A 14,742-nucleotide genomic window follows, 5' to 3' on the forward strand; every position below is an offset into this window, starting at 1 on the left:
TTTTTTTTACTTTCAAGCACATGTACAATTGAAAAAGTTAGAAGATCAATTTTACTTTGATAATAAAACCATATAACCTTATGTTCTGCTTTCCTGAATGGTGCTTCATGTCAATGCAGAACACTTTGTAAATTCAAAAGCATAAAATGACTGTCTGTTATCATGTCTGTAGTATCAAACACTACATTAAGATTGCAAATCAACTTTAATTTTCCATTTCTACTTGCTTATAAACTTCCTGAAAATTTCTCCTCTGCTCAAAAGTGAATATTCTGCCCTGGCTGTTCAGTTTTGGCTGAGAAGTACACAGTATAATTCAGAAGGTGGGAAAGATAGGCCCAAAGGTGACTTCAGACCCCCTTTGTGCTTTCCTGATCTGGGTTGATACCTTAGGGCATGTCTACACAGCGAAGAAAAACCCACGGCTGGCCTGACTCAGGCTCACAGGACTCAGACTGTGAGGCTGTTTCATTGCTGTGTAGACTTCTGGCTGTGGGCTGCAGCCCAAGCTCTGGAACCCTCCCACCCTGCAGGGTCCTAGAGCGCAGGCTGCAGCCCGAGTCTGAAGTGTACACGGCAATGAAACAACCCCATGTCCCAAGCCCCTTGAGCCCAAGTCGGACCAGCCACAGGTTTTTCTTTGCTGTGTAGACATACCCTTAGCTTAAGTTAGAGAAGCCTAAAGGCTAGGCTTCTCTGACTGCAGCTGGGTCTCAGTTGCTCAGAGGTTTGCGTTATTTTGTTGCTATGACAGTATTAACTGAAAATTATTTACCTTATGAAGTCTTTCATTTAAAGTACATGATGTGAGTTGTATGATAGAAAGATTGGTCAATAGATTGTTGAAAGTCATGCCTCAAGTTAGACCAAAAGATTAATAGATGAATTAAATTTAGAGCTTCTCTCCTCAAAACTATTATAGATTCTTACTGTTGATTTCATTTCTTCTTAAAGAAATGACTTGGAAAAGTATATGATAAAGTTTAAAGGCAATCTAAGACCAGCTTGTTTAACATTTGCATCTGTCACTGTGGTATATAGATGCTATTCTATTTTATTTTATTTATATATTGGAGATAAAACAACAAAATAACTCTAGCAAAATTCTTGTTTTGGAATTTCAGTAAGTACATGACATATTCTGTCTGAAAAAATTAGGGTAATTTCTCTTGCTTGGAATTTAGAGAGATGGTTTTGCTCTTGTATAGGCAGAGGAAAATACTGAAATAGAGCAATAATGCTCATTAAAAATTCAGCTGCCGATCTTACTTTCCCTTAGTATGGTTAGGCATTAATAAATAGAAGAGTTTAGATATGAGCTATTTTACACATACAAAAACAATTGCTAACTTTGAAGCTCTACTTAAGAAAAATCAGATTTAATTTGATTCAAAAACATCAATCTTTTACAAGTTATGATGCATCCGTGTTTAGTGTGCACTCTGCTATCCACTCATTAAGCACGTTGTGTATAAATTCTGTTGCAATCTGAATGATGTTTAAATGGTATCCTTAAATTTCACAGAAATAGATGATCCATCTGTGACTAATTGTATGTAATTCAATAGGTAGCTTTTGCATGCAAGTTAGGAAGTGGTTTGTGCAAAAGCTATTCCAGACAGGAAAATTTAGTTGATGTAACTGTATGCAAATTTCTCTTCTTACTCAGAGTAGTTTGGAGAGACAAATTAAGAGTACAGGACATGTAAATTAACATTTAATCTGGGTTATTTTTTTAACTCTCTCTAGCATTGAACTTTTTCCTGCTAATCTCATTATGCGCTAACACATCCTTCTGCCTCTCCCAGCCTAACCTACCATACTTGTGTTTCCTTTTCAAGTGCTTATAGATTCTTTCCTTGCAAGAGACAGTGTGTTTATATAGGCATCTGCAGGGCTTCTTTTGCTCCTCCCCCCCCCCCCCCCATTCACTGCTATACTTCTGCTCTTGTGCTGCTGGAAATCCCATGACCTTACTGACTTCCTCCATTACAGATTTGTTTTCTCCTCTTTCAGTTGTCCCATCTTCCTTGCTTAACAACTCTACTACCACAACTTAATTAAATCTCACTCTCAATCCCAGGTGCATTTTTGTTACCTTTGACTCACTGCTCAAACCCTCTGCTCCCCATATGCCCACTTCTCTCTCCACCCAGGAGCTCTCTGAATTCTTCTACAACTCCTCTCATCTTTCTCCTCTGTCATAAATGGAGAAGATTCCCTCCACTCCCCCCAGTGGCCCCATCACGTCTCCTGATCTCCCTTGTACCCACTCTTGTCCCTTCCCTTTCGGCTCTTTCCTCTCACAATACAAGCATGTTCTAGACTCTCAGAAGTGTAGGGCTGTAAGGTACTTCAATAAGTCACCTAGTTCAGTCTCCTCACTTAAGGCAGGACTAAGTAATAACCAGACCATTCCTGACAAGTGTTTGTCTAACCCAGTGGCTCTCAATCTTTCCAGACTACTGTACCCCTTTCAGAAGTGTGATTTTTTTTTTGTCTTGCGTACCCCAAATTTCACCTTACTTAAAAACTACTTGCTTACAAAATCGGACATGAAAATATAAAAGCGCCACAACATGCTTACTGAAAAATTGCTGACTTTCTCATTTTTACTATATAATAAAATAAATAGGAATATAAATATTGTGTGTACGTTTCAGTGTATAGTGTATATAGATTAGTATAAACAAGTCATTGTATGAAATTTTAGCTTGTACTGACTTAGCTAGTGCTTTGTATGTAGCCTGTTGTAAAACTAGGCAAATATCTAGATGAGTTGATGTATACCCTGGAAGACTTCTGTACTCCCAGGGGTATGCATAACTCTAGTTGAGAACCACTGGTTTAACCTGTTCTTAAAAACCTCCAACAATGGAGATTCCACAACCTCCCTAGGCAATTTTTTTTCGGTGCTTAACTGTCCTGACGGGAGGCTTTTTCTTAATGTCCAACTTTAAACCTCCCTTGCAATTTAAGCCCATTGCTTCTTGTCCTGTCCTCAGACATTAAGGAAAACAATGTTTCACCCTCCCTTTTTTAACAACCTTTTATACACTTGAAAACTATTATACTATTCTCCACAGTCTTCCCTTCTCCTCCCCCCCCCCCCCTTTTTTTCCCCTCCAATCTTTCCTCAGAGGTCTGGTTTCTAGACATTTAATCATTCTTTTTGCTCTCTCCTGGATTTTCTCCAATTTGTCCACATCTTTCCTGAAATCTGGCACCCAGAATCGGACACAATACTCTAATCGAGGCCTTATAAACACAGCATAGGATGGAAGAATGAGTTCTCATGTCTTGCTTACAACATTCCTGGTAATACAGGGATGGGCAAACTTTTTGGCCCGAGGACCACATCGGGGTTGCGAAACTGTATCGAGGGCCAGGTAGGGAAGGCTGTGTGAATTTGTTCACTACAACACTGATTCGTTTACTAAGCACTGTCTCTCCTACACCATATAGAATAAAGCAGTGATTCTCAAACTTTTGTACTGGTGACCCCTTTCACATAGCAAGCCTCTGAGTGTGACCCCCCCCATAAATTAAAAACACGTTTTCATATATTTAACACCATTATAAATGCTGGATGCAGAGCAGGGTCTGAGGTGGGAGCTGATCCCCAGTTTGAGAACCCCTGGTATAAAGAGTCTTTCTTATTTGAAAGTACATATGAAGAAGTGCTCATTAAAATAATTTCAAATTCCTTGCTTAGCAAGGAGTTTCTTGCCATACTGTGCAGATTTTGAATTTCAGGAGAGGTGGTGGAAAGTGGTGTATACACATGATCAGGCCCTAACAATGTAACTTATGTAGGATCAAAAATATTTGTCTTGGGAGACGTGCTAGTGTGACCAGTTAAAACTATATGAGGTGATGGGCTGTTAAATTAAACTGATATTGCCTATTTAGTTTATTTCTATTTTCCTCTTCATTGTTGTCAAAATAACAGTTGTACTCAAGGTTTTTAAAAGATACAAAATCCAATGTTTGTTTAAATCTATTACAAAAAAACAAAACATTGAATTTTCCTCTCCAAGTTATGATGGGAGAAAAATGAGAGAATCCAAGTACAATTGAGGATGCCATGCTGATTTTAATGTTAGCTGGGAGGTGCTAACAGTGTTTTTACGCCGTGTAAGGTAGCACAAGCTAGCAATCAATGGCAGTCCATTGGTGGGAGCAGGGGGAAGTGAAAACAAGATGAGAGCCCAAAAAACAGTGTGTCTATTTAGATCTAACTGAAAATGTACTTTCTTGCCCCTAAAAACCAGTTTAGTAGTAAAACTGTGGAATTGGCTGTGGAGAAATGGATTCTTGACTTCCACAAAAATATGTAAAATTGTGTCTAGGGGGCACTTAAAACTTTATTATACTGCCTCAAAAAAGAGGTGACCTCTTGAAGTAATAAAGATTAGTAAGTGGTTTTAGTGTCATCCACCTGCTAAAATACACATAGTTTATTGGATTATTTGAAAAAAATCTAGTTTGTATACATGCTTCCATAATCTGAGTGCAAATGTGAAAATCACATCTGTTTTCATAATATAATGTTAAGAAAATGAATTCATTGCCCTGTATATAATCCTGTTTGTGTGGGTTGTTTTTTCTTTTTTTCTCCCCCATAGCCTCATAGACTGTTTTTTGTTAGACTCGGCAGCTATCAGCATTTCTATGTCTCCTACTGGAGACTTTCTAGCTTCATCACATGTAGATGATCTTGGAATTTATCTATGGTGAGTACATAATACATTTTAATAAATATTCAGAAATATACCTATTTAGGCATAGAATTATGGAAATTGGAGATGGAAAAGGGCCTCTTAAATTACCTTATCCTTCTATTGCAAATTAACAATTGTTTCTTTCAGTATATTCTCCATTGTTTTGTCTTCTCCTGTTCAAAATTCTCAAAAGGCTTCTATTCTTAGAGGGACAATTGTACCATTAAATATCTCATGATCTAGGCACTTTTCCTAACAATCAGCTGATTATTTTCCTTTTTAAAACTTTCTCCTCAGTACTGCTAAGTCTCAGAAGGAGAAAGAGGAGCAGAAAGCCCATTAGCTCAGGATGGTTCCACTCCCTCCTTCCCTGTCCCCTCCAATGGAAGGCTCCTTTGCTTCTTCCTCCCTTCCTTGCAACACCCAAGGAAGGGAGAGAGGGGGGGCCCTGCTGCAACCCATCCCCCACCAAGCCTGGGAGGAGGAGGGTGTGGAAATGCAGGAGTTATAGGAGGACCAGATGAGAGATTGTGGGGAGCTGAAAAGGGCAGAACAGATGTGAGCAGAATTGATGGAGGGACTAGGGAGACAGGATTGATTGGGAGGGTTGGAGCAATATGAACTGCTGCACAGGTATAGGGGTGGTGATGGACTTCCTCCCGGTCTTAGATCACTTTAAAAACTGCCAATATAACAGTACTGGCAAACTCTCCTAGTGCAGAGACAGTATACACCAGCAAAAAGGTCCTGTTGTTGAGTATAACTTATACCATTTCCTAGCGTGAATTAACCTAAACAATTCAAATGGACTTAAATTTTGCAGGTATAGCTATGTCTACACTAGGGCTTTTGCCAGTATAGCTAGGTTAGCAAAAAAAATATATTTTAATCATCATGACTATGCCAATAAAACATTTTAAGTATAGATTAAGACTTATTTGTCACAAGATTCCCCCATACACATTTCTGCTGGTCATAGAAATTGAGGGAATAATTGCTATTTGATTATGATGATGATTAATCATAATTTGGGAAATCCTTATACAAGCAGTGTAAATGTAAAGCACTTTACAAACATTAAGCCTAAAAACTGATGGGTAAGTCTACCTTTTTAGAAAGAAACTGCAAAGATTAAGCGAAGTAACACAGTAACTCAGAGCCAGAAATCCCAGCTCTTGTCCTCCACTCAACATAATAAACACACATTCTAGGGAATGAGAAATTTAAGATGTGCTGCAATTTACACAGTAGTAGAAATAATGCCATTTGTAGTAATGGCTTGTTGGTCTTGAAATGTGCTTTTGCAGCATGATTTTTAAAAGCATGGAAGTTATTTTTCACTTGTACCAATATTTTACAGAAAACTTTTTCCAAGTTTTAAACTTTCTGTGTTAGTTTTTGTAGAGATGAGCGAATCTAACCTTGAGAAAGAAAGTCAGTGATTTGTCATATTGTACTAGTATCAAAAGTTTAAAAACACTGTTTAAAATAATTGTCCACATGTTTGTCTGAAAAAAAAGTCAAATGATGTTTTTAATATGTCTGTCTCGATTATTCAGGTCTAACCGTTCCTTGTATTCGCTTGTTTCTTTACGGCCACTTTCAGCAAATTATGAGCCTTCTGTAATAATGCTTCCTGGAACTTGCCCTGCACAAGGTAATCATGGGATGAAAGAGGCTTATTCCTAGTTTTATAGCAGACTTTTAATTTTCTCGGTGTACAATTCAGTATTTTTGACCATAAAGAAATTTAATGTAACAGGAAAAATTTGCTTATAATTAAAATATTGACTCTTTTCTACCATTTCTGGGGAAATTACTGTTTTAAAATGTAACACACTAACCGTAGTCCCTAAAATTAGTTCCTGCTTCTGGATCACATGACTTGCTCAGACACACAGGGAGACTCAGGCAGACCTAGGGACAGAACCCAGATTTCCTTACAGTGCATTAATCATAAGACCATCTTTTCTTTCATGGATGTAATTGTATGCATATTTGTGTGTGAGCAATTCTATAAATATTGTACACGCTTCAGTAGATGAATAGAGTCTAAAGATTATCAGCAGAGTCCCATAATTAGTAAACATTTCCCTTCCCCTTCTCTCGGTTGTCCCTGTCTGCTTCTCCACACACAGAGATCATAAATGAGTTTGCTGCCATAATATATATTTGGATCATCAACAGCTACTCTGAAAGGCACATGTAACTGTGCTAGCCAAGCGCTTTTGTTGTTTAATATATTACATAAAAAGAAAAGGAGTACTTGTGGCACCTTAGAGACGAACAAATTTATTAGAGCATAAGCTTTCGTGAGCTACAGCTCACTTCATCGGATGCATTTGGTGGAAAAAACAGAGGAGAGATTTATATACACACACACAGAGAACATGAAACAATGGGTTTATCATACACACTGTAAGGAGAGTGATCACTTAAGATAAGCCATCACCAACAGCAGGGGGGGGAAGGAGGAAAACCTTTCATGGTGACAAGCAGGTAGGCTAATTCCAGCAGTTAACAAGAATATCAGAGGAACAGTGGGGGGTGGGGTGGGAAGGAGAAATACCATGGGGAAATAGTTTTACTTTGTGTAATGACTCATCCATTCCCAGTCTCTATTCAAGCCTAAGTTAATTGTATCCAGTTTGCAAATTAATTCCAATTCAGCAGTCTCTCGTTGGAGTCTGTTTCTGAAGCTTTTTTGTTGAAGGATAGCCACTCTCAGATCTGTGATCGAGTGACCAGAGAGATTGAAGTGTTCTCCAACTGGTTTTTGAATGTTATAATTCTTGACGTCTGATTTGTGTCCATTCATTCTTTTACGTAGAGACTGTCCAGTTTGGCCAATGTACATGGCAGAGGGGCATTGCTGGCACATGATGGCATATATCACATTGGTAGATGCGCAGGTGAACGAGCCTCTGATAGTGTGGCTGATGTGATTAGGCCCTATGATGGTATCCCCTGAATAGATATGTGGACAGAGTTGGCAACGGGCTTTGTTGCAAGGATAGGTTCCTGGGTTAGTGGTTCTGTTGTGTGGTGTGTGGTTGCTGGTGATATAAATCTCTCCTCTGTTTTTTCCACCAAATGCATCCGATGAAGTGAGCTGTAGCTCACGAAAGCTTATGCTCTAATAAATTTGTTAGTCTCTAAGGTGCCACAAGTACTCCTTTTCTTTTTGCGAATACAGACTAACACGGCTGCTACTCTGAAACCTGTGAATATATTACATAGTTAGTAACATCAAATATTTGAGTCTAATATTTTTGTTCATCCTGTAAAAATGTTAATAGTAGTCAAGAAACTAGAAAAAACTGTCAAATTAACTTTATTTTGATCTAATGCAGCTGATCTCAAATTAAATTTGGTCAGACTGATACTTGAACAATTTTTTTAACCTTTTCAGGTTTCCCTGATTCTAGATTACCTATATTAGTTTATCATTGTATTAAATAAAATTTAATATTTCAACAAAGTATTTAAAATTATCTCTAGAACTCAAATATATTTTCATGTAAATGTCATACATCAGTGCTGATACAACTTGTTTTGGTTTACATGTGTTTATAAATGAAATTTGTCTCTGAAAGATGTGGACATCACAGGAGATGAAGAAACAAGCAATGAAATGATTGACTATAATTCACCAGCGCAGTTGGAAGAGCAGCTAGTGACCTTGTCATCACTGTCTGAATCAAGATGGAAAAACCTCCTCAATCTTGATGTTATCAAGGTAATATTACATGCACACCTCATAGTGAAAAGCTTTTATTATTGTGGCTTCTGGGCCAGAACTTGTGGTCCTTTCGTACCTACTTTAGATAGTTCTGGTAGCACAAGACAGACAGCTGACTTAACCAGTTGCCTTAGGACTCCTCTGGAGTGGAGGGACTCCCTGGGTGGTATAGGAATTGCATAAGGACTCTTGCATCACTACCTCAGCCACTATGGCCACTACACTGGCCTGTTTGAGGGCACTTTCCAGTCAGACCAGTTTAAACACCTCTATGAATCTGCTCTACGTTGTGCCACCAGACCAGTGCCTGGAAGGGAGGTGAATGAAAAGAGGTATAAAGGCAGCTTTACATGCCCCCCATGGTGTTGCATCCAGCATAGAAGAGCTGGTCCAAAAGACCATCCCTCTGTCTTCAATATTATTTTAGGATTTTTCATTCGGAAAATACGTAATGCGTTTCATAATGCCTGGGACAGTTTTGTAGGTGTACTCTTAAGAGTCTTCCTAACGTTAATCAATAAAACATTTCCCAAATATAGAAGTGTTTGTTTTTCTAACAGTCCTGATTATTTTCCCAATAAGGATTTCTTTTTTAAACCTGTAAAATCAAAAACTTTTTTATGATAAACCTCATGATTTTAATTCAAATGTCTAAACAGAAAAAGAATAAACCAAGAGAGCCACCAAAAGTTTCCAAATCAGCTCCATTCTTCATCCCAACAGTTCCTGGTCTCATACCACGATATGCTGCTGCTAAGCAAGAAAATGATGGACAGCAGGTAAAGATAAAACTGAATAGAGTTTGAATATTTTGTTTTTCCCTGCATATCCAAGGCATACTTTAAAAGTCTTGTGAATAAAATTTTGTCAAAACAGTTTTTCAGTGCCAAATGTTACATAAAACAAATTTATATCCCGATTCCTCAAAAGTTTTTTCCTATCCATGAAAAATATCTTTGTAGGATGTGAAATATACACATTGTATATTGGTATATGCTCCAAGTGATGTGTGACTTTTTTTTGTTTTGTTTAGTCAAAGGTAGTAAACCTCGGAGTATTGGCACAAAAATCTGATTTCTACGTTCAACTTGAAGAAGCTTTGAGCAGTAATGAGTGTAAGTCAAACTATTAATATTGGGATGAATGTTTGAGTTCTGATGAAGAATTAGTATGTCATAGAAAAGAGGTCTATCATATTTCCAAAGACGGTGGCACTAGGCAAACAGTTAAAAAATAAATAAAATATAACCACTACATAAGAGAATGAGACTGACTTCTTAAGATAATATGCTGCAGTACCTTCAAACTTATGATGACCTGACTCTGGTCTGCGAGACAGGCAGTAAATGCTTAATGTAATGTCTGCATGTCTGATGCTTTTAAGATGGTGATTCTCTAGAACTATCTTAGGGTATGTCTACACTACCCACCGGATCTTCAGGCAGCGATAGATCCAGTGATAAATCTAGTCTAGATGCGATAAATCAACCCCGAGCACTCTCCCGTCAACTCCTGTACTCCAGCGCCTCGAGAGGCACAGGCAGAGTTGATGGGGGAGCAGCAGCCATCGATTCACCGTAGTGAAGACACCGCGGTGAGTAGGTCTAAGTATGTCAACTTCAGCTGCGTTTATTCACGTAGCTGAAGTTGCGTAACTTGGATCAGTTCCCTCCCCCACCCCGTGTAGACCAGGGCTTAGCAATACCTTTTTATTAACTTTTATTGTGAATGGCCTGCTCACCATATTTCAGACAAATTAAGGCTTGTGATCTCTTCATGATAATTTAAACATAAGGCTTAAACAGAAATAATTGGTTATAAAAATAATCCTTTGGGTAACTTAACACTTGGTTGGTGCATTTTGAAATTGAAATGCTTTGAATTATCTGTAGAGATGCATATACTTGGTGGATTCATTTGCTTGTTTAAATGGTGCTTCTGCAGAGCCACTTTTTAAAATAGGATTTTAGAAGCAACTGTTAATTAAAAAGAGCAGAACTTGAACATCAGTAGGTTGTCACTGGAGACTTGTTCGTAAGCCAGCTTTACTAAGATTTCTTCTGCTGCTTCTTAGACCCTTCAAATAAGGTTTCTGAAGTGAGCCAGCTTATTCTGTCACTCAAATGAAGGAGGAATGTGTTTCACATTTAACATTGGGTATAAATGAAATTTTGCAGACAACATACACTGGCAATTAAAGTAAGGCAGTCCCTGATAGGGTTGCAGAGCGGCTTCCATTGTAAAATTTCTCCTGTTTTCACATGCGCTCAACTTTCACATTTTGGATTATTTTTCATGTTTTGTCTGTCCTAAGCTATCTTTTTAAGTTTGATTGAAAAATTTTCAGTAGTTTGAATTGTGGGAGAGTAAAACAAAAGAAATCCTTCTCTTTTTTTTTTTTTTTTTTTTTTTAAAAAAACAAACTATACATGTTTTAGGACCAAGTTCAGCAAAAAGAGCTCAACATCAAGTTCTAGAGTAAATCACAAGCATGAAGAAATTGTCACGTTTTTAGTCTGTGCCATTTTGCTGCATTCTGAAATAGTCTGCAAACTTAATTTTCACTTACCATATGTTTGTATTGTTCTGTTGCAATGATAAAGTTGTCAGTATAAAAACAGAGGTGCTGCTGTCCTGTCAGCAAGTTTCTACAGAAAACTGTTTCCAGCCAAGTACTGAGCTTGATCCTCCAGCCACTTTGCTTGTGGAATTTCCATAGATTTCAAAGGAAATTCTGTGTATGGAGTGACTAAGGAATCAGGCTCAGTGCAACTGGGTGGTGGGAATGGGAGTGGTTTGGAGAAGGCTATTTCCTCACACCCCTCTACCGAGGTCATTATTGCCCAGCCTGGTTATTTCTTACTGCTTTAAGAAAATTGAGGATTTTAGTTTAAAGGAACTATCAGAATTAGTAGACTCAAGATTTATCCATCTTTTCTCCCTTCCTCTGGTGTCAGTAGGTATGTTTTAAGTAGCATATTCTATCGTTTGGTGACTGACACTTTTTGGTTTAACGTTCCCTGCCATAGTGCTAGTTGGTGATAGATTTGATAAAACATGAGATAAAATTAGGTACTTTTTATATCCTATTTTGTATACAAGAACTGCTATAATCAGCTGTTACAAACTGGTATACATTTCATACAGTGCATTTAGTATCTCAATACACAGCACTATATTGGATCTTTTCAAAGCTACTGTATAGACAAGTGTAAAAACTTTTTGAACAATTACAAGTATTCTCTGAATATTAACTCTGTAAATATGGTGCATATTTGTATGCTTTTTTTGTTTAAGAATGTCTCTGGAAATTAGATGCTGCATTTTACCAGCACTATTTTAATGTGACTTTTTTTTTTTTTTTTTACAAATAAAAAGTAGTTTTGTGGTTCTTGCCTCATATGTAGCTACTATAACACTCTAGATGGTAAAGTTTTTTTTAGAAACAATATAATGAAGGTTATGGTCTCTTCTCAGTAACTTCAGAAACTCAAACTCTAACAGAATACAAACAGTATAAGATTACTAGTTTATGAACAGTTGCATTAGAAGTTTATCTTGTCATCAGCTTTTACTTCTGAGTTTCAAAAGAAGCATAACTAAAGGTATCAAAAATCAGGTTGGATTGTAGTATTTGGAAATTGGGCAAGAAGAGTAATGAAGAGAAAGAACACTTAAAATTACAAAGTGGCCATCTTTCTGCCACCATGCTGGGGGAAATTAATCACTAGCAAAAGTAATAACTTGAAAAAGCATTATGTAACTTTGATTAAATAAATAATTCCATGTTTTACTTACTTAAATAAAGGCTTGCCTCAACCAAAGTGCTATTCAACTCACATGTCTTGGTATATATTGTATTAACAGCTTGAAAGTCGCAGTCTTCACTTTTTCTTATGCCAAGAATTAATGGTTAATTAGTGGTTAATAAGATGGTGGCTAATGGTAAGACTAAGTTGTTAATGATGAGCTGTACAACACTTTGAAGGTACCAAAGTCAGAAGGCATAAAAAATGTTCATGAAGATGCTGTAGGTAGTCTTAGGGAGAGCCAAACTCCTACTACTGGTGATGAGATTCAGATACGTACTTCCTCTCAACATGTGATGGAATAGTAATTGCAGATAGAGATGACATTCTGAAGAAACCAAACAGAAAAAACCCCAAGTGAGAGACTCATCTAGAATGCCACCAAATAGCAGTTCAAAGATTTTGAAATATATTTTTTTCATATTGAGTGTTTCTGTGTCACTTCATCACAAATGTTTAACTGTTTCTTTTTTAATGCTTGAACACAGATAAGTCTCCACTTAGTATTCTAAAGGAAATGGGACCATCTAGTATTGAGACAGAGCTAAGAGACTTGGCTCCAGATGCTGGTGGCTCTGTAGAGGTGATGAAAAGCTTTTTGAGACTGATTGGGACAATGTTGAACACAAAGTGTGACTTTGAGTTGGCCCAGGCATATCTTGCACTGTTTTTAAAGGTAACTGTATATATTTTGATACAATTATTGTTACTGCTGCTGCGGCTTATTATACCATAATGGTACATTGCTCTGTAAAATAGATAAAATCTGTCCAACAAAAAACAGACCTGCTTTGAAGAATTTATCTTTTATGGTGGTAGATTCTGGTTTACCGAAATGATTTACTGTATCTATTGACTGATATGATAACCCTACATGACCGTAGTCTTAACAACTTGCATGAAAAAGTAGAGATGGTGGCAAAGACCATACTAGCAGTTTTTTAAAAATCATTTGAACACAATTCATTGCTTATGTTCATTTTGTGTTTTTTTCAATTTGCCATTCGAATATGACTTAGTGCTTTTTCTTAACCAACAGTTACTTAAAGTGTAGTTAAATAACTGTTACCTATAAACATTTCATTGCATTTGTTCTTTTCACCCTGAGAGTTGTAGTTTTCAGCTTGCATCTTAGCCTGCTGATTTTGAGAAACTATGACTTAAGCACCAATGGGTTAATGTTGAATGTACTCCAGGAGGTGTGAAGATTACCAAGTTGTCATAACAGCTACCCTTCTGATACCAAGTTGTCATACTTTATCATGGCAACGGGCACTCTTTTAAATGGAAGTGGCTTTTTAGTAAAATGGTTCTTAAAGCTATTTTCTAATGATGATAGACTGTGTAGATTGTGCTAGTTGAGAGAGACTGTTTTTATTGTACTATAGTGTAGGAAAGGAATTAGTTACAACTTTTTAAAATTTTGTCTCTTTAGATTCACACACTGAGAGTCTCCATTTAATTGAGGCAGTTTAATAATCTTGCAGAGATTAAAATTTAAGGGAGAGGGAGCGATTTAAAATTAGTTAGGCTAGAGAAATACAAACATACTCTTTATTTAGAGTCTACAGGGGGGAAAAATTGTCTTTCTGTGATACCTGAGCACTAATATATTGTAGAACAGGGGTAGGCAACCTATGGCACGCGAGCTGATTTTCAGTGGCATTCACACTGCCCAGGTTTTGGCCACCAGTTCCGGGGGCTCTGCATTTTAATTTAATTTTTAAATGAAGCTGCTTAAACATTTTAAAAACCTTATTTACTTTACATACAATAATAGTTTAGTTATATATTAGAGACTTATAGAAAGAGACCTTCTAAAAACGTTAAAATTTATTACTGACACGCGAAACCTTAAATTAGAGTGAATAAATGAAGACTCGGCACACCACTTCTGAAAGGTTGCCGAGCCCTGTTGTAGAATTTAGGCAGAACAGAAATTCCAAGCTCAGTGTGACCGATAAATTTAACGGTATAAAGAAAAGCGAACAGCTGGCCCAGTGGTACTGTTGTCTGATGTGTTGATTGTATATTGATTACATTACTGATTTAGTTTTCCCAGTTAGCACTCTGAAATTTGGCAGGTTCTTGTCCCAAGATCAGGCTCAGTATTAGCAGAATTACTGTTCAGTTGGGTGCCCCAATGTGTACGGTTGCAACACTCAGACTTAGGAAATCACACTGTATTTATAATAGTTTTATTAACACGGTTAGCAAAGTCACAAACACTGTAACCCACCTTGGCAAAGATAACACAGAATGAGCTAAGCATCCATATACTTATGCCATCTCTTGCAAAACAATCTGAAGTGTTAATTGTCATCTTCCTGCTCACCATGATCACTGTCACCAGTGGTCATCATCCTGGCATATCACCGCAGGCGCAAAGGCTGGGATACAGCTTTTCTAATGTTAGTAGGGATTTCAGCCCCTTTTCCTCATTTGTAATTCCTCACCCTACTAATGC

General features: G+C 37.3%; 1 protein-coding gene across 1 annotated transcript in view; it reads left to right on the top strand.

Annotated features, from left to right (window-relative positions):
* WDR36 (WD repeat domain 36) overlaps positions 1–14,742 on the top strand; it is a 70,333-nt gene that overhangs the window by 45,244 nt on the left and 10,347 nt on the right. Inside the window, exons 17-22 of the mRNA XM_038403307.2 lie at positions 4,629–4,736; positions 6,284–6,381; positions 8,321–8,463; positions 9,126–9,245; positions 9,500–9,581; positions 12,764–12,951. Of these exons, the coding sequence (XP_038259235.1) occupies positions 4,629–4,736; positions 6,284–6,381; positions 8,321–8,463; positions 9,126–9,245; positions 9,500–9,581; positions 12,764–12,951 (739 nt within the window). The remainder of the gene's footprint in view (positions 1–4,628; positions 4,737–6,283; positions 6,382–8,320; positions 8,464–9,125; positions 9,246–9,499; positions 9,582–12,763; positions 12,952–14,742) is intronic.

This window comes from Dermochelys coriacea, chromosome 5, assembly GCF_009764565.3.
Source record: "Dermochelys coriacea isolate rDerCor1 chromosome 5, rDerCor1.pri.v4, whole genome shotgun sequence".
Lineage (NCBI taxonomy): Eukaryota > Metazoa > Chordata > Testudines > Dermochelyidae > Dermochelys > Dermochelys coriacea.